The 26,093-nt window shown below is 48.0% G+C and overlaps 1 protein-coding gene and 1 long non-coding RNA gene across 2 annotated transcripts in view; one reads left to right on the top strand and one right to left on the bottom strand.

The window, feature by feature from the left end:
• LOC139273257 (uncharacterized) overlaps nucleotides 1-13,940 on the top strand; it is a 37,381-nt gene extending 23,441 nt beyond the window's left edge. The window contains exons 5-10 of the mRNA XM_070889956.1: nucleotides 894-989; nucleotides 1,232-1,327; nucleotides 3,664-3,759; nucleotides 4,002-4,097; nucleotides 6,503-6,588; nucleotides 13,857-13,940. Coding sequence (XP_070746057.1) covers nucleotides 894-989; nucleotides 1,232-1,327; nucleotides 3,664-3,759; nucleotides 4,002-4,097; nucleotides 6,503-6,588; nucleotides 13,857-13,940 — 554 coding nt within the window. The remainder of the gene's footprint in view (nucleotides 1-893; nucleotides 990-1,231; nucleotides 1,328-3,663; nucleotides 3,760-4,001; nucleotides 4,098-6,502; nucleotides 6,589-13,856) is intronic.
• LOC139261914 (uncharacterized) overlaps nucleotides 1-26,093 on the bottom strand; it is a 76,299-nt gene that overhangs the window by 23,910 nt on the left and 26,296 nt on the right. The window contains exon 2 of the long non-coding RNA XR_011592852.1: nucleotides 17,548-17,649. This is a non-coding gene — a long non-coding RNA (uncharacterized lncRNA). The remainder of the gene's footprint in view (nucleotides 1-17,547; nucleotides 17,650-26,093) is intronic.

Here is a 26,093-nt window from a genome sequence, read left to right as displayed (position 1 = left end):
TGATCGGATCAGTCATGATCGTATTAAATACCAGAGCAGGCTCGAGGGGCCGTATGGCCAACTCCTGCTCCTATTCCTTATGTTGTTATATTCTTATGATATCTGTCACTGACCATCGAGTGTCCCCACCATCTGCACTCAGTGTTCACCTGCGGACTGAGATACCCAATGAGGTCTGTCTGTGAGCAGTGAGTTGGAGGGGAGACTGAGCTGGGAGACAGTTGGAAACCTGGTTTAAAGAAGGAGGAACAGATCCAGCTTTAATTTGGGGGATTTTCTACCAGGGCGGAGAGTGAGACTGAGGTTATTGGTGCTTCAGGGGGTAGAAGCTACTGAGGCAAGTGGGATGAGGAGACTGAGGTGAGTGGGATGAGGAGACTGAGGTGAGTGGGATGAGGAGACTGAGGTGAGTGGGATGAGGGGCGCGGGATGAGGGGCGCGGGATGAGGAGACTGAGGGCAGTGCGATGAGGGGAGTGGGATGAGGAGACTGAGCGCAGTGAGATGAGACTGAGGGGAGTGGGATGAGGAGACTGAGGGGAGTGGGATGAGGGGCGCGGGATGAGGGGCGCGGGATGAGGAGACTGAGGGCAGTGCGATGAGGGGAGTGGGATGAGGAGACTGAGCGCAGTGAGATGAGACTGAGGGGAGTGGGATGAGGAGACTGAGGGGAGTGGGATGGGGAGATGGAGGGGAATAGGATGAGAAGACTGAGGGTTGGGGGATGCAGGGACTGACAGGAGTGGGAAAAAGTGATTTAATGTTGTGGGATTGGAAGATTCTGGGTTATATGAAGACTGGTGTTATGACATTCTCTGGACTCTAGTACCAGCCTGATGATCTGTTTGGATTCTCCACTCTGCACTCTCCCACGTCTCTCTTCCTTTATTACAGACCCAGAGACATCCCCAACTCAGGGGCCCAAGGATCAATCGACCCGTGAAACCACTGACCGTCCATCCACTATCCCAGTGGGGTCTACAGCCTCAGGTATCTGCCTTGTGGGGTCCATTCTACACAGGCTGTTCACCCAATGTAACTACAGAAATCCTCAATCCCAGAGATTCATCCATCTGTTACTGAGGGGAGTGGGGCAAGGAGACTGAGAGGCGAGGGATTGTAATATTCTGGTTATATTAAGACTGGTATCTGACATTCTCCGGATCTAGCGTCAGCCTGATGGCCTGTTCTGTCATTCTCCACGCTCCCATGTCTCTCTTCCTTTATTACAGACCCAGAGACATCCCCAACTCAGGGGCCCGAGGAACAATCGACCCGTGAAACCACTGACCATCCATCCACTATCCCAGAGGGGTCTTCAACCTCAGGTATCTGCCTTGTGGGGTCCATTCTAAATGTTCCTTTCTCCCAGTGTAACTACAGAAATATTCAGTCCCTCAGATTAATTCCGGTCTCTTACTGAGGGGAGTGAGATTCAGTGACTGAGGGGAGTGGGATGGGATGATTAATGGTTATATAAAAAGGAAAAGAGTGGCTAAAGTAAATGTTGATCCCTTAGAGGACGAGACCGGGGAATTAGTAATGGGGAACATGGAGATGGCAGAAACTCTGAACAAATATTTTGTATCGGTCCATGGTAGAGGACACTAACAATATTGAAACAGTGGATAGTCAAGGAGCTATGGGGGGGAGGAACTTAACACAATCACAATCACTAAGGTGGTGCGACTCAGTAAGATAATGGGACTAAAGGCAGATAAATCCCCCGGACCTGATGGCTTGTATCCTGGGATCTTAAGAGAAGTAGCAGCAGCGATTGTGGATGCATTGGTTGTAATTTACCAAAATTCCCTGGATTCTGGGGAGGCCCCTTAAGATTGGAAAACTGCAAATGTAATGCCCCTATTTAAAAAAGGAGACAGACAAAAAGCAGGAAACGATAAACCAGTTAGCCTAACAACTGTAGTTGGGAAAATGTTGGAGTCCATTATTAAAGAAGCAGTAGCAGGATATTTGGAAAAGCAAAATTCGGTCAGGCAGAGTCAGCATGGACTTACGAAGGGAAAGTCATGTTTGACGAATTTGCTGGAGTTCTTTGAGGATGTAATGAACAGCGTGGATAAAGGGGAACCAGTGGATGTGGTGTATTTGGACTTTCAGAAGGCATTTGACAAGGTGCCACATAAAAGGTTACTGCACTGGTTTGGGGGTTATATATTAGCATGGATCGAGGATTGGCTAACTAACAGAGAACAGAGAGTCAGGATAAATGGTTGGTTCTTGGGTTGGCAATCAGTAACTAGTGGGGTGCCGCAGGGATCAGTGCTGGGACCCCAGCTATTTACAATCTATCTTAACGGCTTGGAAGAAGGGACTGAGTGTAACGTAGCCAAGTTTTCTCATGATACAAAGATGGGAAGAAAAGCAATGTGTGAGGAGGACACAAAAAACCTGCAAAAGGCCATAGACAGCTAAGTTAGTTGGCAAAAAATTAGCAGATGGAGTATAATGTTGGAAAGTGAGAGGTCATGCACTTTGTCAGAAAAAATGGAAGAGCAAGTTATTATTTAAATGGAGAAACATTGCAAAGTGCTGCAGTACAGCGGGACCTGGGGGTACTTGTGCATGAAACACAAAAGGATAGAATGCAGGTACAGCATGTGATCAGGAAGGCCAATGGAATCTTGGCCTTTATTGCAAAGGGAATGGAGTACAAAAGCAGGGAAGTCTTGCTACAGTTATACAGGGTATTGGTGAGGCCACACTGGAATACTGAATGCAGTTTTGGTTTCCATATTTACGAAAGGATATACTTGCTTTGGAGGCAGTTCAGAGAAGGTTCACTAGGTTGATTACGGAGATGAGGGGGTTGACTTTTGTGGAAAGGTTGAGTAGGTTGGGCCTCTACTCATTGGAATTCAGAAGAATGAGAGGTGATGTTATCGAAACATATAAGATTATGAGGGGGCTTGACAAGGTGGATGCAGAGAAGATGTATCCATTGATAGGAGAGACTAGAACTAGGGGACATGATCTTAGAATAAGGGGCCACCCATTTAAAACAGAGATGAAGAGAAATTTATTCTCTCAGAAGGTTGTAAATCTATGGAATTCGCTGCCTTCGAGAGCTGTGGAAGCTGGGACATTGAATAAATTTAAGACAGAAATAGACAGTTTATTAAACGATAAGGGAATAAGGGGTTATGGGGAGTTGGCGGGGAAGTGGAGCTGAGTCCATGATTGGATCAGCCCATGATCTTATTAAATGGTGGAGCAGGCTCGAGGGGCCATATGGCTTACTCCTGCTCCTATTTCTTATGTTCTTGTAAAGACTAATGTCCTTCAGAGAAGGAAATCTGCCGTCCTTACCGGTCTGGCCTATATATGGGTCCAGACCCACAACAATTTGTTGGACACTTAATTGCCCTCTGAAATAGCCCAACGATCCACTCAGTGGTATGTAGGAAGGCGGCTCACCACCACCTTCTCCAGGGCAATCAGGGATGGGCAATAAATGCCGGCCTTGCCAGTGACGCCCACATCCCAGGACCCAATTTAAAAATGTAGTGAATGAGGGGCCTGGAAGATTCTGGATTTTATATAAAGACTGGTATCTGACATTCTCCGGACTCTAGTACCAGCCTGATGAACTGTTCGGGTTCTCCACTCTGCACTCTCCCATGTCTCTCTTCCTTTATTACAGACCCAGAGACATCCCCAACTCAGGGGCCCGAGGATCAATCGACCCGTGAAACCACTGACCGTCCATCCACTATCCCAGCGGGCTCTACAGCCTCAGGTATCTGCCTTGTGGGGTCCATTCTACACAGGCTGTTCACCTAATGTAACTGCTGAAATCCTCAATCCCAGAGATTCATCCATCTGTTACTGAGGGGAGTGGGTTGTAGTGACTGAGGGGTGAGGGATTGTAATATTCTGGTTATATAAAGACTGGTATCTGATATTCTCCAGATCTAGCATCAGCCTGATGGCCTGTTCTGTCATTCTCCACGCTCCCATATCTCTCTTCCTTTATTACAGATACAGAGACATCCCCAACTCAGGGGCCTGAGGATCAATCGACCCGTGAAACTACTGACCGTCCATCTATTATCCCAGAGGGGTCTTCAACCTCAGGTATCTGCCTTGTGGGGTCCATTCTAAATGTTCCTTTCTCCCAGTGTAACTACAGAAATATTCAGTCCCTCAGATCAATTCCGGTCTCTTACTGAGGGGAGTGGGATGCAGTGACTGAGGGGAGTGGGATGCAGTGACTGAGGGGAGTGGGATGCAGTGACTGAGGGGAGTGGGGATGCAGTGACTGAGGGGAGTGGGATGCAGTGACTGAGGGGAGTGGGATGCAGTGGCTGAGGGGAGTGGGATGCAGTGACTGAGGGGAGTGGGATGCAGTGACTGAGGGGAGTGGGATGCAGTGACTGAGGGGAGTGGGATGCAGTGACTGAGGGGAGTAGAATGGGATGATTACTGGTTATATAAAGACTAATGCCCTTCAGGGAAGGAAATCTGCCGCCCTTACCGGTCTGGCTTATGTATGGATCCAGCCCCACAACAATGTGTTGGAAAATTAACTGCCCCCTGAAATACCCAGCGATCCACTCAGTCGTATGCAGGAAGGCGGCTCACCACCTTCTCCAGGGCGATTAGGGATGGGCAATAAATGCCGGCCTTGCCAGTGACACCCACATCCCAGGACCCAATTTAAAAATGCAGTGACAAGGGGAATGGGTTTGGATGATTTTGGGTTATATAAAGACTGGTATCTGACATTCACCTCAGGTATCTGCCTTGTGGGGCCCATTCTACAGACTGTTCATCATAATAACTGCCGAAATCATCTGTCTCCCTCTCTCTCTGTATCTGTCTCTCTCTCTCTCTTACTCTTGTGTTCCCTCTCTCTGTCTTTATCTCTCACTTTCTCTCTGTGTCCCTGTCTCTATCACTATGACTCTTTCTCTCTGTGCCCCTGCCTGTATCTCTCTGTCCCTCTCTGTCTCTCTCTCTCTGTGCGCCTACCTGTATCTCTCTCTGTCCCTATCTCTATCACTATGTCTCTTTCTCTCTGTGTCCCTGCCTGTATCTCTCTTTCTCTCTGTGCCCCTGCCTGTATCTCTCTCTGTCCCTCTCTCTTTCTCTCTGTGCCCCTGCCTGTATCTCTCTCTGTCCCTCTCTCTCTCTGTGCCCCTACCTGTATCTCTCTCTGTCCCTCTCTCTTTCTCTCTGTGTCCCTGTCTTTATCACCATGTCTCTCTCTGTGCCCCTGCCTGTATCTCTCTCTCTCTCTGTCTCTCCCTCCTGTCCTCTCTCCATTCCATCAACCACTCAGAGTCCCAGTGAAATTCAGGCTGTCTATATTTGACCCTCAGATTCTGGGACTGTTTTGGCATCAGATGACCCTCTGTCTACACCTGAGGAATCTCCCACCTTTCAGGAGGATTTTGTTGAGGGTGAGAACATCTCAGGTTCTCAACAATTCAGGGAAATTAAATCCCTCTCTCTGTCTTAGTCAGGCGCAAATATATCGGGCCCGAGTCTCCCAAAGCAGGTGTGCCATCAGTCTGTGCACCAAGAGCCATCACTGTCGGTCACTAGCTTTGCCCGGTCGGTGCTGTCACAACACAAGTTACTGTCTCTTGTATTCGCTGTGTACAATCATTGGGGCAAACACGGGAATATATAATGTGTGCTTCACTAATCTTCTCTCGGCTTCCATCTCCACTCCTCCTCATTCTCACTGATGTAATCTCTCTGTTTATCTCCCTTTCTTTCTGTTTGTCTCTCTATATTTTTCTGATTCTCTCACTCTCTATTTCTCTCCATGGCTTTGTCTCTCTCGCTCTCTCCGTCCTTCCATTTCTCTTTGTCTCTCTATCTCTGCCTCCCTCTCTATCTCTCTCCAAGACTCTCTGTGCCTATCTCTCTCTCTGCCTCTCGCTCTGCCTCTCGTCTCTATCTCTATTTTTCTCTCTGACTCTCTATCTGTCTCGCTCTCCCTCTGTCTCTCTAACTCTCTCTCTCTCCATCTTTCTCTCTCACTGAGAGATGGGGCAAATGTGAGAGAGCTCAGTCATTGAGTATGTCCAAGACAGAGGTGGATAATTTCGGGGAACGAAGGGATATGGGGACAGTGCGGGAAGGTGGAGTTGAGGTGGATGATCGGCCATGATCCTGCTGAATGGCGGAGCAGGCTCGAGGGGCTGAATGGCCGACTCCTGCTCCTATTTCTGATGTTCTTGAGAACGTCACAAAGGGAGAATAGAAATCATATCGGAACAGGGGACAGGAGGAGACAAAAGGGGGCGAGAGAAAGGAAGGTCGAGAATGCAAACACAGAGAGAGTAGAATGGAGGCAAGAGGGGCTGAGATAAAAAGTGAATAAAAGGGAGGGGAAGGAGAGAGTGAATGCAAAAACAGAGGCAGGAGAGCATGAAATAGAGGAGAGCAAGAATTCTAACTCGGTCCCTTTGACCTGTGCTGAACTCTCGCTCTGTTTAGGCTTTTGAAGTTGTGACTGTTGTTTTTAGATCCCAAGGAGCGGTGGATTAATGTGCAGCTTACTTCGACGACCAAGCTCCATCCTGACACGACGAAGAAGATCATTGCGGAGAGGGTGAGAGACAGCACGGCACTGAGGGCAAACACAGGGCCACACCACACCACATCCTCCCTCTCGCCGTCTGAATTCACCAGCTCCACTTCCCCCTCTGGGTATCGTCCTGTCCCCCGCAACACCCCATTCATGGAGCTGTGGTCACGGGCAGCTCGAGGGGCTGACTGGGCCTCCTCCTGTTCCTATGTAACAGGCTCCAGGAGCTGAATGGGTCTCCTCCTGTTCCTATGTCACAGGCTCCAGGGGCTGAATGGGCCTCCTCCTGTTCCTATGTCACAGGCTCCAGGGGCTGACTGGGCCTCCTCCTGTTCCTATGTAACAGGCTCCAGGAGCTGAATGGGTCTCCTCCTGTTCCTATGTCACAGGCTCCAGGGGCTGAATGGGCCTCCTCCTGTTCCTATGTAACAGGCTCCAGGGGCTGAATGGCCTCCTCCTGTTCCTGTGTAACAGGCTCCACGGGCTGAATGGCCTCCTCCTGTTCCTGTGTAACAGGCTCCAGGGGCTGAATGGCCACCTCCTGTCCCTGTGTAACAGGCTCCAGGGCCTGAATGGGCCTCCTCCTGTTCCTATGTAACAGGCTCCAGGGGCTGAATGGGCCTCCTCCTGTTCCTATGTAACAGGCTCCAGGGGCTGAATGGCCTCCTCCTGTTCCTGTGTAACAGGCTCCAGGGGCTGAATGGGCCTCCTCCTGTTCCTGTGTAACAGGCTCCAGGGGCTGAATGGGCCTCCTCCTGTTCCTGTGTAACAGGCTCGAGGGGCTGAATGGCCTCCTCCTGTTCCTATGTAACAAGCTCCAGGGGCTGAATGGGCCTCCTCCTGTTCCTGTGTAACAGGCTCCAGGGGCTGAATGGGCCTTCTCCTGTTCCTGTGTAACAGGCTTCAGGGACTGAATGGGCCTCCTCCTGTTCCTGTGTAACAGGCTCCAGGGGCTGAATGGCCTCCTCCTGTTCCTGTGTAACAGGCTCCAGGGGCTGAATGGGCCTCCTCCTGTTCCTGTGTAACAGGCTCGAGGGGCTGAATGGGCCTCCTCCTGTTCCTGTGTAACAGGTTCCAGGGGCTGAATGGCCTCCTCCTGTTCCTATGTAACAGGCTCCAGGGGCTGAATGACTTGATGATGTTAGGATCACTTCTCTTTGTTGCTTTGTCATTCTTTTCTCTCTCTCTCTCTCTCTGTCACGGTCTCTATCTCTATTGCTATCGCTCTCTGTCTCTCTCTCTCTTTCTCCATCTCTCTCGTTCACTCTCTCTCCCCCTCCATGTCTCTTTCTCTGTTTCTCTCCCATTCTATCTCTCACTGTCAGTCTCTCTCTTTCTGTTTCTCAGCCACAATCTCTTTCTCTCTCTCTCGCCCTCTGTCTATCTCTCTCTGCCACTGCCTCACGTCTTTCTCTCACACACTGTCTCTCGCTAACTGTCCCTTTATCACTTTCTCCCCTCTCTCAGTGTCACTGTTTCTCTTTCTCTCTGTCGCTCTCTCTCTCAAACACTGTCTCATTCTGTGTCTCTCTGTCACTCTCTGCCACTGTCTCTGTCTCTCTATTCCCCTCTTTCGCTCTCTGTCACTGTTTATCTATATCTCTCCCTCTCTCTCTCTCTCACTGTCACGCTCTATCCTCCTCTCTATCTCTCACTCTATCCCCCTCTTTCTCTGTCACTGTTTATCTCTCTGTCACTTTCTCCCTCTTTCTCTCTCACTTTCACTCTCTCTGTCTCTCTCTATCACTATCACTGTTGCTCTCTCTATCCCGCTCTCTCCCCCGACACTCATCCTTTCTCCTCTCTCTCTATCCCCTCCTCTCCCCCTACACGCACCCTTTCTCCTGTCTCTCTCTCTCTATCCCCCTCTCTCCCCCGACACTCACCCTTTCTCCTGTCTCTCTCTCTCTCTCTCTATCCCCCTCTCTCCCCCTAAACTCACCCTTTCTCCTGTCGCTCTCTCTATCTCCCATCTCCCCCTGCACTCACCCTTTCTCCTGTCTCTCTCTCTCTCTCTATCCCCCTCTCTCCCCCGACACTCACCCTTTCTCCTGTCATAAAAACATAGAAAATAGGTGCAGGAGTAGGCCATTCGGCCCTTCGAGCCTGCACCACCATTCAATGAGTTCATGGCTGAACATGCAACTTCAGTACGCCAAGCCTGCTTTCTCGCCATAGCCCTTGATCCCCCTAGTAGTAAGGACCACATCTAACTCCGTTTGAATATATTTAGTGAATTGGCCTCAACAACTTCCTGTGGTAGAGAATTCCACAGGTTCACCACTCTCTGGGTGAAGAAGTTTCTCCTCATCTCGGTCCTAAATGGCTTACCCCTTATCCTTAGACTGTGACCCCTGGTTCTGGACTTCCCCAACATTGGGAACACTCTTCCTGCATCTAACCTGTCTAAACCCGTCAGAATTTTAAACGTTTCTATGAGATCCCCTCTCATTCTTCTGAACTCTTGAATACAGGCCCAGTTGATCCAGTCTTTCTTGATAGGTCAGTCCTGCCATCCCGGGAATCAGTCTGGTGAACCTTCGCTGCACTCCCTCAATAGCAAGAATGTCCTTCCTCAAGTTAGGAGACCAAAACTGTACACAATACTCCAGGTGTGGCCTCACCAAGGCCCTGTACAACTGTAGTAACACCTCCCTGCCCCTGTACTCAAATCCCCTCGCTATGAAGGCCAATATGCCATTTGCTTTCTTAACCGCCTGCTGTACCTGCATGCCAACCTTCAATGACTGATGTACCATGACACCCAGGTCTCGTTGCACCTCCCCTTTTCCTAATCTGTCACCATTCAGATAATAGTCTGTCTCTCTGTTTTTACCACCAAAGTGGATAACCTCACATTAATTCACATTATACTTCATCTGCCATGCATTTGCCCACTCACCTAACCTATCCAAGTCACTCTGCAGCCTCATAGCATCCTCCTCGCAGCTCACACTGCCACCCAACTTAGTGTCATCCACAAATTGGAGATACTACATTTAATCCCCTCGTCGAAATCATTAATGTACAATGTAAACAGCTGGGGCCCCAGCACAGAACCTTGCGGTACCCCACTAGTCACTGCCTGCCATTCTGAAAAGTACCCATTTACTCCTACTCTTTGCTTCCTGTCTGACAACCAGTTCTCAATCCACGTCAGCACACTACCCCCAATCCCATGTGCTTTAACTTTGCACATTAATCTCTTGTGTGGGACCTTGTCGAAAGTCTTCTAAAAGTCCAAATACACCACATCAGCTGGTTCTCCCTTGTCCACTCAACTGGAAACATCCTCAAAAAATTCCAGAAGATTTGTCAAGCATGATTTCCCTTTCACAAATCCATGCTGACTTGGACCTATCATGTCACCTTTTTCCAAATGTGCGCTATGACATCCTTAATAATTGATTCCATCATTTTACCCACTTCTGATGTCAGGCTGACCGGTCTATAATTCCCTGTTTTCTCTCTCCCTCCTTTTTTAAAAAGTGGGGTTACATTGGCTACCCTCCACTCCATAGGAACTGATCCAGAGTCGAGGGAATGTTGGAAAATGACTGTCAATGCATCCGCTATTTCCAAGGCCACCTCCTTAACATTGAAACATAGAAACATAGAAAATAGGTGCAGGAGTAGGCCATTCGGCCCTTCTAGCCTGCACCGCCATTCAATGAGTTCATGGCTGAACATTCAACTTCAGTACCCCATTCCTGCTTTCTCGCCATACCCCTTGATCCCCCTAGCAGTAAGGACCTCATCTAACTCCTTTTTGAATATATTTAGTGAATTGGCCTCAACAACTTTCTGTGGTAGAGAATTCCACAGGTTCACCACTCTCTGGGTGAAGAAGTTCCTCCGCATCTCGGTCCTAAATGGCTTACCCCTTATCCTTAGACTGTGACCCCTGGTTCTGGACTTCCCCAACATTGGGAACATTCTTCCTGCATCTAACCTGTCTAACCCCGTCATAATTTTATATGTTTCTATGAGGTCCCCTCTCATTCTTCTGAACTCCAGTGAATACAAGCCCAGTTGATCCAGTCTTTCTTGATAGGTCAGTCCCGCCATCCCGGGAATCAGTCTGGTGAACCTTCGCTGCACTCCCTCAATAGCAAGAATGTCCTTCCTCAGGTTAGGAGACCAAAACTGTACACAATACTCCAGGTGTGGCCTCACCAATGCCCTGTACAACTGTAGCAACACCTCCCTGCCCCTGTACTCAAATCCCCTTGCTATGAAGGCCAACATGCCATTTGCTTTCTTAACCGCCTGCTGCACCTGCATGCCAACCTTCAATGACTCATGTACCATGACACCCAGGTCTCTTTGCACCTCCCCTTTTCCTAATCTGTCACCATTCAGATAATAGTCTGTCTCTCTGTTTTTACCACCAAAGTGGATAACCTCACATTTATCCACATTATACTTCATCTGCCATGCATTTGCCCACTCACCTAACCTATCCAAGTCGCTCTGCAGCCTCACAGCATCCTCCTCGCAGCTCACACTGCCACCCAACTTAGTGTCATCCGCAAATTTGGAGATACTACATTTAATCCCCTCATCTAAATCATTAATGTACAGTGTAAACAGCTGGGGCCCCAGCACAGAACCTTGCGGTACCCCACTAGTCACTGCCTGCCATTCTGAAAAGTACCCATTTACTCCTACTCTTTGCTTCCTGTCTGACAACCAGTTCTCAATCCATGTCAGTACACTACCCCCAATCCCATGTGCTCTAACTTTGCACATCAATCTCTTGTGTGGGACCTTGTCGAACGCCTTCTGAAAGTCCAAATATACCACATCAACTGGTTCTCCCTTATCCACTCTACTGGAAACATCCTCAAAAAATTCCAGAAGATTTGTCAAGCATGATTTCCCTTTCACAAATCCATGCTGACTTGGACCTATCATGTCACCTCTTTCCAAATGCACTGCTATGACATCCTTAATAATTGATTCCATCATTTTACCCACTACCGATGTCAGGCTGACCGGTCTATAATTCCCTGTTTTCTCTCTCCCTCCTTTTTTAAAAAGTGAGGACTCTGGGATGCAGACCATCAGGCCCTGGGGATTTATCGCCCTTCAATCCCATCAATTTCCCCAACACAATTTCCCGACTAATAAGGATTTCCCTCAGTTCCTCCTCCTTACTAGACCCTTTGACCCATTTTATATCCGGAAGGTTGTTTATGTCCTCCTTCGTGAATACCGAACCAAAGTACTTGTTCAATTGGTCTGCCATTTCTTTGTTCCCCGTTATGACTTGCCCTGATTCTGGCTGCAGGGGACCTACGTTTGTCTTTACTAACCTTTTTCTCTTTACATATCTATAGATGCTTTTGCAGTCCGTCTTAATGTCCCCTGCAAGCTTCCTCTCGTACTCTATTTTCCCTGCCCGAATCAAACCCTTTGTCCTCCTCTGCTGAGTTCTAAATTTCTCCCTGTCCCCGGGTTCGCTGCTATTTCGGGCCAATTTGTATGCCACTTCCTTGGCTTTAGTACTATCCCTGATTTTCCTTGATAGCCACGGTTGAGCCACCTTCCCTTTTTTATTTTTACGCCAGACAGGGATGTACAATTGTTGTAGTTCATCCATGCGGTCTCTAAATGTCTGCCATTGCCCATCCACAGTCAACCCCTTCAGTATCATTCGCCAATCTATCCTAGCCAATTCACGCCTCATACCTTCAAAGTTACCCTTCTTTAAGTTCTGGACCATGGTCTCTGAATTAACTGTTTCATTCTCCATCCTAATGTAGAATTCCACCATATTATGGTCACTCTTCCCCAAAGGGCCTCGCACAACGCGATTGCTAATTAATCCTCTCTCATTACACAACACCCAGTCTAAGATGGCCTCCCCACTAGTTGGTTTCTCGACATATTGGTCTAGAAAACCATCCCTTATGCACTCCAGGAAATCCTCCTCCACCGTATTGCTTCCAGTTTGGTTAGCCCAATCTATCTGCATATTAAAGTCACCCATGATAACTGCTGCACCTTTATTGCATGCACCCCTAATTTCCTGTTTGATGCCCTCCCCAACATCACTACTGCTGTTTGGAGGTCTGTATACAACTCCCACTAACGTCTTTTGCCCTTTGGTGTTCTGCAGCTCTACCCATATAGATTCCACATCATCCAAGCTAATGTCCTTCCTAACTATTGCATTAATCTCCTCTTTAACCAGCAATGCTACCCCACCTGCTTTTCCTTTTATTCTATCCTTCCTGAACGTTGAATACCCCTGGATGTTGAGTTCCCAGCCCTGATCATCCTGGAGCCATGTCTCTGTAATCCCAATCACATCATATTTGTTAACATCTATTTGCACAGTTAATTCATCCACCTTATTACGGATACTGTTGCTCTCTCGATCTCCCTCTCTCCCCTTATACTCCCCCTTTCTCCTCTCTCTCTCTGTCCCCCTCTCTCCCCTACACCCACCCTTTCTCCTGTCTCTCTATCCCCCTCTCTCCCCCTGCACTCAGCCTTTCTCCTCTCTCTCTCTCTATCCCCCTCTCTCCCCCTACACTCACCCTTTCTCCTGTCTCTCTCTCTATCCCCCTCTCTCCCCCTGCACTCACCCTTTCTCCTGTCTCTCTCTCTCTCTCTCCCCCTACACTCACCCTTTCTCCTGTCTCTCTCTCTCTCTCTATCCCCCTCTCTCCTCCTGCACTCCACCCTTACTGTAACACTCACCCTTTCTCCTGTCTCTCTCTCTCTCTCTCTCTCTCTATCTATCCCCCTCTCTCCCCTTGCACTCACTCTTTCTCCTGTCTCTATCCCCCTCTCTCCCCCTGCACTCCCCCCTTGCTGTAACACTCACCCTTTCTCCTGTCTCTCTCTCTCTCTCTCTACCCCCCCTCTCTCCCTACTCTCACCCTTTCTCCTGTCTCTCTATCCCCCTCTCTCCTCCTGCACTCCACCCTTACTGTAACACTCACCCTTTCTCCTGTCTCTCTCTCTCTCTCTCTCTCTATCTATCCCCCTCTCTCCCCCTGCACTCACCCTTTCTCCTGTCTCTATCCCCCTCTCCCCCTGCACTCCCCTCTTGCTGTAACACTCACCCTTTCTCCTGTCTCTCTCTCTCTCTCTCCCTACACTCACCCTTTCTCCTGTCTCTCTCTCTCTCTCTATCCCCCTCTCTCCTCCTGCACTCCACCCTTACTGTAACACTCACCCTTTCTCCTGTCTCTCTCTCTCTCTCTCTCTCTATCCCCCTCTCCCCCTGCACTCCCCCCTTGCTGTAACACCCACACTTTCTCCTGTCTGTGATGCAGATTAATCAGATGATAAAGGAACAATGCCCAAACGAGGAGTTCCGTTTCAAACTGGAGGACGTTGAGTGCTCGGATGGGAATTGACGGAGCAAGCGGGTCAGCCAGAGCCCGTGATGCCGTCTCCGTGTATGTGTGTGTGACAGCCTGCCTCGATTCCGGCTCTGCCTGACCGACCGTTGTCTTGTTTAACCCAAGGAAACTCTCTACAAAAGGTTAACCTTCAACGAGACGCGTGCTATTCTTGTATCACTATTGATTCCTCTTCATACTGCGAGGGTGTGGGAGCTTTGAGCGTTAGCGGTGGGAAATACCATCCCATGTTTAAGTAGTAACCACTGGGCCGAGACTGAGCCTCCAGCTCGGGCCTGTTTCAGGCTGAGGGGACCTCCTGCTCAGTGAGGGAATCTCAGCAAAGACCCAGCCAGCCAGCATTGTGCAGAGGCTCCTGAGCTTCAGGGAGCTGTCAGTCAGCGCTGATAACGGGCGGGCGGGAGGTAGTCCTGGCCAAAGGAGAACCTCTGGGTGGATATCAGCATTGTCATTGGGGTTTCCCTAGAGTGGGGGCAAGTAGCTGGTTGTGGTCCTTACAGAATTCATTATAGACTTATAAGTAAAGATATTCTTTGGTAGAACAGCAATTATATGAGAGAAAAGCTAACCGTTTTGATAAGATGAGGGAGGAATGGAGTAAACCGAGCTCATGAGTCCAGTGTAAAATAGGTAAGGGTGCCAGTTTTATTAACCGAAGTTACTGGTAATGGGCGGGTCCAGTGAGATTCTCCCGACACGGAGATTTATTCCTGAGGAAGTGGAAAGCCAAAGGTTTGCATCTTGACCCACGTCAGTGAACAGGCGTGTTGTGGAAATGACCCAGTGGTTGGTCCCCATTCTGTGGTGTGACGGTGGAAAGCTGCAGATGTGAGCCAGACATGGTCAGGACAGTTGTAGCTTCCATTGATGGATATTTGGACAAGGGGGAAACTGGAGCTTAGAAAGGAGCAATAAAGTGGTGGACGGAAATGGGGATTTGTACTGCAAGGGTGTGTAGGGCCTGAATACTGAGCTCAGAACTGTAAGGCCCTTTGAGCTCCTGACCATCGGCTGTGTCTGTAAGCCCCATCGATTTAGTGTGTGTTTAAGTGCTACTGCATGATCTGTACTGCTCAATAAATCAACCAACACTTAACCTGCACGTGTCAAGAAGCTTATTGATCTTGGAGGAATGGCGAGATCACCTGATCAGGAAAAGCCGGTGTTTTTCTCCCGGTAAGGAACACTCGCTGTCCAATGATTGGTGGAGAGAGGCTGGGGGGTCAGATGGGATGTCACTGTAACCGGTGGGTGGGATCTGTCCATCTCCAGCACCCAGTGTGCCCCCTCCCCCATTGTATTCTGCTCACCTTGGCTAATCCATCTCACTCAAAATGGCTCACACAGGGACATGGGGACAGGAGTAGGTGGTTCAGCCCCTCGAGCCTGCTCCCCCACTCAATGAGATCATGGCTGATCTGTACCTTAACTCTGTCTACCTGCCTTGGTCCCATATCCCTTGGTACCCTTACCCAACAAAAGGCTCAGTATTGACATCTGTCATTAACCCCCAGCCTCAACAGGTTTCTGTGGGGATAGAATCCCAGATTTACACTACCCTTTGCGTGAAGAAGTTTTTCCTCACATCATCCCTGATCGGCCTAGCTCACATTTTTGAGGTTATGCCCCATAAGAACATAAGAAATAGGAACAGGAGTAGGCCACACGGCCCCTCGAGCCTGCTCCGTAATTCAATACGATCATGGCTGATCCGATCATGGACTCAGCTCCACTTCCCCGCCCGCTCCCCTTAACCCTTCACTCCCCTACAGTGCAAGAATCTGTCTATCTCCACCTTGAATATATTCAATGACCCAGCCTCCACAGCTCTCTGCGGCAGAGAATTCCAAAGATTCACGACCCTCTGACAGAAGAAATTCCTCCTTTTCTCCGTCATAAATGGGCGGCCTCTTATTCAGAAACGATGTCCCCGAGTTCTGGATTCACCAACGATGAGAAATATCCTCTCAGCATTTACCCTGTCGGGCTCCCTCAGTATCTTATACATTTCAATAAGATCACCTCTCATTCTTCGAAATTCCAATGTGTACAGGCCCAACTGCTCAACCTTTCCTCATAAGACAATCCCTTCATCCCGGGAGTGTGCCAGTATTTACAGGGGACCCCAGGAGATTGTCAGTATTTACACGGGGTCCCCAGGAGTGCGTCAGTATTTACAGGAGGTCCCCAGGAATGCGTCAGTATTTACAGGAGGTCCCTGGGAGTGTGTCCGTATTTACAGGGGACCCCAGGAGATTGTCAGTATTTACACGGGGTCCCCAGGAGTGCGTCAGTATTTACAGGGGGTCCCTGGGAGTGTGTCCGTATTTACAGTAAGTGCCCGGGAGTATGTCAGTATTTCCATTGTGTCCCCGGGAGTGTATCAGTATTTATAGGGGGTCCCTGGGAGTGTGTCAGTATTTATAGGGGGTCCCTGGGAGTGTGTCAGTATTTATAGGGGGTCCCTGGGAGTGTGTCAGTATTTACAGGGGGTCCCCGGGGGTGTGTCAGTATTTACAGGGGGTCCGCGGGAGTGTGTCAGTATTTACAGGCGGTCCCTGGGAGTATGTTAGTATCTACAGGGGGTCCCTGGGAGTGTGTCAGTATTTACAGGGGGTCCCCATGAGTGCGTCAGTATTTCCATTGGGTTCCCGGGAGTGTGTCAATATTTATAGGGGGTCCCTGGGAGTGTGTCAGTATTTCCATTGGGTCCCTGGGAGTGTGTCAGTATTTACAGGAGGTCCCTGGGAGTATGTCAGTAATTACAGGGTGTGCTCGGGAGTGTGTCAGTGTTTACACGAGGTCCCCGGGAGTGTGTCAGTATTTACAGGGGGTCCCTGGGAGTGTGTCAATATTTATAGGGGGTCCCTGGGAGTGTGTCAGTATTTATAGGGGGTCCCTGGGAGTGTGTCAGTATTTACAGGGGGTCCGCGGGAGTGTGTCAGTATTTACACGGGGTCCCCGGGAATGTGTCAGTATTTACAGGAGGTCCCCAGGAGTGTGTCAGTATTTACAGGCGGTCCCTGGGAGTATGTTAGTATCTACAGTGGGTCCCCATGAGTGCGTCAGTATTTCCATTGGGTTCCCGGGAGTGTGTCAGTATTTACAGGGTGTCCCCGGGAGTGTGTCAGTATTTCCATTGGGTTCCCGGGAGTGTGTCAGTATTTACAGGGTGTCCCCGGGAGTGTGTCAGTATTTATAGGGGGTCCCCGGGAGTGCGTCATTATTTACAGGAGGTCCCTGGGAGTATGTCAGTAATTACAGGGGGTGCTCGGGAGTGTGTCAGTATTTACAGGGGGTGCTCGGGAGTGTGTCAGTATTCACAGGGGGTCCCCCGGAGTGTGTCAGTATTTACAGGGGGTCCCTGGAAGTGTGTAGGTATTTACAGGGGTCCCTGGGAGTGTGTCAGTATTTACAGGGAGTCCCCGGGATGTGTCAGTATTTACAGGGGGTGCTCTGGAGTGTGTTAGTATTTACAGGGGGTCCCCGGGAATGTGTCAGTATTTACAGGGGGTTCCCGGAGGTGTCAATATTTACAGGAGGTCCTCGGGAGTGTGTCAGTATTTACAAGGAGCCCCATAGTGTATCACTATATACTTACTCGGTCACTGAGGTAAACATGCCCCAGATGTTGGGGAACCCTCTGCTGGTGTGAGCCCGGGCTGGAGCCCCGAGGACACGGGGGTGACATCGAGCGCAACATCTGCAAAAGATCGGACATGAGAATGTTAATTCCTGGATTCTTTTACCTCAATCTGGTTCAGTAAAATTACTGAGTCGAATACCTCTTGTGCTTTGAACAAAGCAGTCTTTATTACCGGCCAGTAAGACCTATCAGACAGAAGATATACTCTCTGGATAGAGCGTACACACTCCCTACGGATAGGTGAAGTTACATCGTAAAGCGTTAACAGTTATACAGTTTTGAAATCAGATAACAAAATACAAATGGATTGACAGTCTAACTCAGTCACTCATTAGTCAATCTATATGAGATGTTCTTCTTGAAAGCTTAAGTATTGCCTCCAAATGTTTCAATCTAATGGTGTGACTATTAACTGAGACCTTGCAATTCTGCAGATGTATTTCATGTTACAATTATATATTATTGGCAGGATTAGTGACTTGAAACCTTGAGACAGACTGTTAGCTATGCTGATGTTGCACTATTTGCAATCTGACATTCTCCCAGCTATTCTTCCATGGCTTATACATTTTCATATATCCCGTTTACTTTACTGTCCTTAATTCCATATATTCCGTTCAGATATCCACATCCCCCCTTTTATCATTCTATGATAACATTTAGGATCATTCTATGAGTATTGCATTGTTGAGTAGTTCTCTAGTTTGTTGGATCATAACCCGGGAACCCTTGACCACAAGAGGGTCTGCTAACCTTGTCATTGCTTTACAGCAGAGGTTAAGGCAACCAACAATCAAACAGCAGGTAATTATTATGATGAGAACAATTGCGCCATGTATTAGATAGGATCTCCAAGATCCACCCAGAAACCAATCAAACCTGCTAAGTTCTTTTGCTGGTGTGGATAACTTTTTCACCTCCCTCCTTATGTGATCGGCAAGGTGGGTTATGTTTTCTGAACTATCAGGAATGTAAGTGCAACATTCAGATCCTATCAGGGCACACGTTCCCCCTTTCTCAGCTAACAGGTAATCGAGGGCCATTCGGTTTTGTAATGCTACGGTCCTTATCGCTACCATTTCAGCTGTGATGCCCTCCAGAGCCTCAGCAGTGCGGTTAGCTACCTGTTCCAATATCGTTTCTTTGAATCCATCTAACAGTCTCAGTTAGGGTCAGGGGAACGGTGCGCAAAGGAATTCCCCCTTTAGAATGTATAGGGATATGTGAACACACCCAGCATCTAGTGAAGTGCCCTTTTTCCGCATAAACGTAAGACATATACAAAAAGGTGTTTACATGGAGCTCTCGCCTTTGTCTTCCTTCCCGTGCACCAAAACTGTCATATATCAACACTATTATGCAGACAGTAGCATACAGACACAGTCTCATCTTATAAATAGTCCAATTATTTAGCTGATAAAAAGAGTTCTGTTTTCACGTTTCCCTTCAGGTTTCCGTCAGTGTGTTTGGCTGTTTGACAGGTAAGAGTTCAAACTGATCCTCCTTCAACTGCCTTGTTCAGCTATAGGGAGGAGGAGATCTGGAACAGAAACAGGAATTAGACTAACCAGCAAAATTTGTTTAAATGGTGATGAGCTTGCAGTGGTGCAGGTGAACCCAGGCACTTTTCCCCTCAACCTTGGCTGCAGTGGGGGTAGTGAGTGACACCTAAAAAGGCCCCTCCCATTGTGGCTCTAATCCCTTCCGAATCCATACTTCCCTGGTGCCATGAGGGACAATTCGGGTAAAACTGGGAGGTCGAGGTGAGCATCTTGAACCTGGTTGTGAACTAGTCGCAGAGCCTGAGTCAGAGAAAGAACATAGGTGGTCATCAGTCTAGCTGAGATCTCATATCTAGGAACAATTTCCCTCATTAACACCTTAACAACAGTCTGAGTCTTATCGTCCAGGTTAGGGTAGGCTTCAATCCATCTGCTAAACACATCTACTATTACTAACACATACCTGTAACACTGAACTTTTTGCAACTCAATGTAGTTCAACTGAAATGTCTCAAAGGGACCTTCGGGTAGGGGCGTTTTACCCCAATCACAGGGGACTCCCTTCCCTGGATTATGTTGCTGGCCAACCAGGCAACGACTACTGATGTTCTGGGTGAGCGCCTGGAGTTTAGGGTGCCACCAAGTAGCCAAAAGTGTGTCACTCGTGGTCCTTGCTCCACAATGAGTAGCAATATGCAGACATTCTATAACCCATGAGGCCAACTCGTCAGACATGCAAGTCTGTTCCGCGGGAGTGGTCCAGAGTTTAGAAACATTGTCATAAGTACATGCATAATATTTCCACAACAGTTTATCTTTTTCAGGAGCGTCCCCCTGTGCTTTTATAACATCTTGGATGGTTGGCATTGGTTTTTTTCCGAGGCTAACTTATCCTTCGAAGGATTTTTAATCTGACTCATAATTTTGGGCACTACCATCTGTTGGTCACGAGAGGCCTGTTTGGCCTCTTGGTCAGGACAACGATTCCGTATATCAACCAGAGAATTTCCGGTAGTATGGGCGGTACATTTGACAATGGCAATGCGTTTGGGGAACATGAGGGCTTGCAACAAATCAGATACTAACTGTTTGAGATATCTCATTCCCCTGTGAGGTTAGGAATCCCCTATTTTTCCATAATTGTCCGAAATCATAGGCCACCCCAAAGGCATACCTAGAGTCGGTATAGATATTGACTTTGAGATCTTTGGCCAAGATACAGGCTTGGGTGAGGGCGAATTGTTCAGCTTGTTGAGCAGAATAGGCGGTTTCAAAGCAGCAGATTCCAAGACCTGATTCTCCTGGTTTACTATGGCGTATCCTGAGATTCGTGTATCTTCTTGATTAATAGAAGTACTTCCGTCAACATACATAAACAATCATGACTGGGTTCTTCCTCATCTTGGGGTGGCTCAGTAAGAATACAGTCTGGATCTTCCATCAACTAAATCTTCCCTGACTGATATGGCCTCTTAAATTAAAGATAAGCAATCATGACTGGGTTCTTCCTCATCTTGGGGTGGCTCAGTAAGAAAACAGGCTGGATTATTTGCAGTACAGTGCCGAAAAGTCAGTTTAGGATTGCCTGTGATTTCAGTGGGTTCTGTCGGATAGAGGGCCAGTCCACATTGCCCTGCACTGGGATCTCAATTAATGGGAGTATAACCCACTTGGGAGGGGTCCTCTGCCCACACATGAAGATCCACATAGTCAGGTATGCCGGAGCCAGTATGATGCTGTAGAGTCCTTAAGACCTTCTCGGGGTCCCCATGAAATTGGACTGTTCGGCCATGTTTTATTTGCACATCCCGGCTGGTAGGGTCAGCCTCATCTATGGCCTTGCGTACCATAACTCCCAAATCCTTAGCATGGTGAGGGGCTAATACTTCACGAGCAATATGCGGTGCCATTGTTAGGGGCTGTTTCCACAGATTCTTATCCACTTCCACAAAATCTGCCTCTCTTTCCAGTCCAGTCACTCTAGCCCTGAATAGAATTCCCTTCACTTCCCCTTCGTGATCCTGATAAAAGTTCTGCAGGTCCTGATTCTTTTCACTGGGATCGTATGCTAGGGTCACGTGATAGGGTGCCTGCGGCAGGTCCAGAGACCACCACTGAGGGGTTCTAGTGGTATAATACTGCCGCTTAAGGGTTTCCTGTTTTACAATAATCCCATTATCTCCACACTCCAAATGCAACTGGAATTTGCAAAGGAGGTCTCTAGCCATCAAGTTACAGTCCAGATTGGTTGTGATAACAACTCGATGTTCCACCGATTCTTCCTGGTAACCCATTTTAACCGGTTCTGACACTGGGAATGTCGAGATTTGTACCAAGAATCCTGAAAGTTCCTGTGTTTCAGTAGAGGCAGGGAGTTTAAGCTTTGATTGTACAGAAGACATGAAGGCTCCCGTATCTATCAAAAAGGGTTGCCACTCATTCAGAATGGGTTCGTCGTCCGGGGAGGATCCCTGCACAATCAAGCTGCGTAGTCAATTGGGGGACAATTGACCAAAGGAGTTGTTCTGGGAGAAGTTAGTGTAAGATCCTCCTCTCCCCCCTTGTCCCCCTCCTCATCCTCCTCTTCCTTTTCCATGCTGACGGTAGGGGCAATTTTTATTCCAATGTCCTTCCTGCCCACAATTAAAACAGTCAATTCCTCTTACCCAGTCCCGGCCTCTTCCCATACCATGCCGGGGACAATAGGGAGGTTTATTAGCAGGGCTCGGGCCGTTTGGTTGTTTAGTATAACCGTATCCTTGCTTATCCATCCAATCCTGTATGCAACACTGCGGTTCTATTGATCCTTCCTCCCGAGATGGCTCTTCCTTTCTAGTCACGTATTCAGTCTTGACCCGGGTTGGGGGCGCACCTCCCCCCTCCCCTTTCTTTTTCTGCCAATAATATCTAACTGCCCTTTCCATCTGTCCGGATAGCGTGAGCAATCAAATAGTTGTTTGAAGATCACAGACATCTATAGAGAGGTGGTCTGCAGCTTGTTGTGCATCAGGGTTTGGCATTGGTCTGACAGGGAATTGGTGTCGGGACTTTGGGATCTTGGAAATCATTTCTAGGCCGGTGGATGTTTCAGAGCTGTCTGACTGCTTGACAGTTCTGCGTCTCGATCGGCGGGGGTGTTTGCTATGTCTTTCACAACTTGGACTGGTAGGTTGACTAGAAGATTTACGGGACTGTTTGTGATGTTGAGATATAGTTCTGCCCTTTCGAGTGTGAGATCTGGTCCTTTCGGCTGTATTGCTTGTAAACTGGGGATCCGAATCGCTATCAAAGGATGAGGAGTCAGTTTGGGTTTGTTGCTTTGGTGATATGTGGTTGTTCCTAACTCTTTTTACCGGAGTGTTAGGTGGAGGGTGTTGGGAAGAGGACTGGAGCAAGAGGCCAGGGGGTGCGGGAGGCGCCGTTGAGCGCTGAGTCAGTGGCCACTCATCAATTTCATCATCAGCCTCGGTTAACACAAAGCCAGCCATTTTAACTTGTAGTTGATCAATACCTTTCTCAGAGGTCCCAGAGGATCTCTTAGCAAGTTTCTCGTGCGCACATTCATTCTTTTTTTTTAAAGACGTCTACAGTTTTAACATGTGTTCCCTCTGTCAATGCAAGTCCTAATTTAATAGCATTGTTTGCCAACTCGATAGAAGTGATGCATCTTTTAATTTCTGACAATAATGTCGCCAGGTTGCAATTAAATTTTTTATCCCCTTTTCCTCGTCCCCTTCTCCAAATTAATCCCTGTGCTTTTTTTTTACCTCTACGCTTCTAGTGTCACTTAGAGGCCACTGGTCATCCCCTAATAATTTGTTCAGGGCTCCTGATAATTTTCTAAAGTCTTCAGCTCTTTCAGGGAATTCCTCACATAGCTTTTGTAGCGGATTATCCGCATCCGTGGTTTTATCTAACTGATTACCCATTTTCACACTGCCCCTCGTATTAATTACTGTGTCGCTACGCGTTCGTGTCGTCATGCAATTTAAACAAACTTAAAAATAGACACAGACTTTACAGAACTAACACGGACTTTAACTAACTCCAAATAACCAAACTTTACTAATGCTAACACTTACCCGCATCGCCGCACGGTCCGCGTCGCCGCGCGATCTCAATACTAAACTACCACGTCGCCTCGCAGTTCACGTCGCCGCGCAATCCGCGTTGCCTCGCAGTTCATGTCGCCGCGCAATCCGCGTCGACCCGTGGCTCGCGTCGCCGCGCGAGTTAAGATACTTTAACTTTAAAAGGTAAACAAGGACTTCTAACACTTACCCGCGTCGCCGCACGGTCCGCATCGCCGCGCGATCTACAAAATAGACAAAGACTTCTAACACTTACCCGCGTCGCCGCATGGTCCGCGTCGCCGCGCGATCTCAATTAAAACTTTACTTAAAACTCTAAACACTTTAAGACTTACAGACTTACTGCCATTAGCACTGACTTTCGCGATTCGCGTTGCTGCGCCTCTGCGTCACTACGCGTCGGCGTCACTGCGCGTTTACGTCACCGCGCGTCTACGTCACTGCGCGTTGACGTCACTGCGCGTTCGCTTCACTGCGCGTTTACGTCACTGCGCGTTCGCTTCGGCCCTTCTCTCGGCCGCGCGTTCGCGTCGGCCCTACCTTCTGAGTTGCTGCGGGTTTTTTTTTTAAATTCAATCAGAGCCTAGACGGGCCAAGTGATATTCAAGGTCCCTTCGTCGTACCTGAGTTGAACACCTATCCTCTATTTAAATCCCCATTTTATTCCCTGTGAGCCTAATTTTCTAATTTTGATTTCTTATGAGCCTCAATTAATTTCTTTTAGTCTCCAAATTTCCCTATCCTTTCGCGTTACTGCGCAGTTTAAATCCAATCAGTCAATGAAAGCCCTAATTTAATGGAGTTTTTCTGCCAACTGGACAGGAGTGATTTTATATTTTTCATAATTTAAAATCTCAGAACATTTTTTTTTCTTTCAGCACCTATTTAGTACGTTACTTTTTTTTTATAACTAGAGAGAAGTCTGGCACGTAGGCTGTGGACTGCTTTTCGTTATCTCAATTGTTCCAGCCTCAAGGTCGTGTTATTTAATATAATTTTTTTTAAATCCTTTTGAATCCATCTCAGTTGTTTTGCTGTGCCTTCACTGAATGTTTGCTTTCAACAAGTTTTTCTGAACTTTTTAACCACCGGGACCATGTAATTTATATTTTTTTAACAAATCGATCCTCTGGGCATTTCCTGGCTCCGCAACTTATCATCCGAATATACGTAATTCAATAAGGTTCACACTCTTAAACTTCCCACATACAGGACAACACGACGAAGGGTTAAAACAAACTTTCATTCTGTTTGAGATAAAACAAACCACAACTCCCCGGCTTTTTTTTTACAGTAAAAGTCACAGAAGCATTTCTCATTTAAACAGACATTCACAAGAGTCTCTTTTCTTTCCTATTAATTTTTTTTTTTGTTGGATCCATGATTGATCATCTATCCCTATCTAGCTCTAACTATCTTTCCAAGTCGCCGCTTGGTTTGCGTCATCGCGCAATTTCCCTATCTCTATCCCTATTCTAAGTTTGAAAGGTATTCACCAGATTGTCCTGGATCTCGTTCAGACACTACCTGAGAACCAGCGAGTGGCTAAACTTTCCTCAGACTTTTGAAACCGGGGGAAACTGGAGCAGTATTGAAATCATACTCACTCCAGTGGCCACTTTCCCCTCGTCTCGTCCAAGGCTAGTCTGGCTCTTAATTCGCAAGTTTTCGGCAGTCGTCCGTTGAGATCCCACTTCTGACACCAAATGTTAATTCCTGGATTCTTTTACCTCAATCTGGTTCAGTAAAATTACTGAGTCGAATACCTCTTGTGCTTTGAACAAAGCAGTCTTTATTACCGGCCAGTAAGACCTATCAGACAGAAGATATACTCTCTGGATAGAGCGTACACACTCCCTACGGATAGGTGAAGTTACATCGTAAAGCGTTAACAGTTATACAGTTTTGAAATCAGATAACAAAATACAAATGGATTGACAGTCTAACTCAGTCACTCATTAGTCAATCTATATGAGATGTTCTTCTTGAAAGCTTAAGTATTGCCTCCAAATGTTTCAATCTAATGGTGTGACTATTTACTGAGACCTTGCAATTCTGCAGATGTATTTCATGTTACAATTATATATTATTGGCAGGATTAGTGACTTGAAACCTTGAGACAGACTGTTAGCTATGCTGATGTTGCACTATTTGCAATCTGACATTCTCCCAGCTATTCTTCCATGGCTTATACATTTTCATATATCCCGTTTACTTTACTGTCCTTAATTCCATATATTCCGTTCAGATATCCACAAGAGGGGCATCACAGAGGAGTCAGCAATCAATTTCTTCCTCCAAGCTGTTCTCTAGTAACGCCCAGACACCGTTTCCTCTTGTCAAGGCGACGAGCCTCACATTGGGTATTAAGATTTGGCAGGTGAACTATTCGCCTGTGGGTGGCTTTGCAGCCCACCCCAAATGCCGCCCCTCCCGCGTCTAGGCTCTGCTTGTGCTCACTCCACACACGTTCACTCCACACATGCTCACTCCCTCGCTCACACCACACACGCAGACTCCCTCGCTCACTCCACACGCGCTCACTCCAAACGTGCTCACTCCACACACGCTCACTCCACACGTGCTCACTCCAAACGTGCTCACTCCACACACGCTCACTCCAAACGTGCTCACTCCACACACGCTCACTTCACACGTGCTCACTCCAAACGTGCTCACTCCACACGCGCTCAGTCCAAACGTGCTCACTCCACACACACTCACTCCACACACTCACCCCACACACGCTCACTCCACACACGCTCACTCCATACAGGCTCACTCCCTCGCTCACACCACACACGCTCACTCCACACACGCTCACTCACTCCCTCGCTCACACCACACACGCTCACTCCACACACGCTCACTCCACACGCGCTCACTCCAAAGGTGCTCACAACACCCA

The sequence above is a fragment of the Pristiophorus japonicus genome, chromosome 1 (genome assembly GCF_044704955.1).
Source record: "Pristiophorus japonicus isolate sPriJap1 chromosome 1, sPriJap1.hap1, whole genome shotgun sequence".
Taxonomy (NCBI): Eukaryota; Metazoa; Chordata; class Chondrichthyes; family Pristiophoridae; genus Pristiophorus; species Pristiophorus japonicus.
This window is presented reverse-complemented; position numbering and strand designations above follow the sequence as displayed.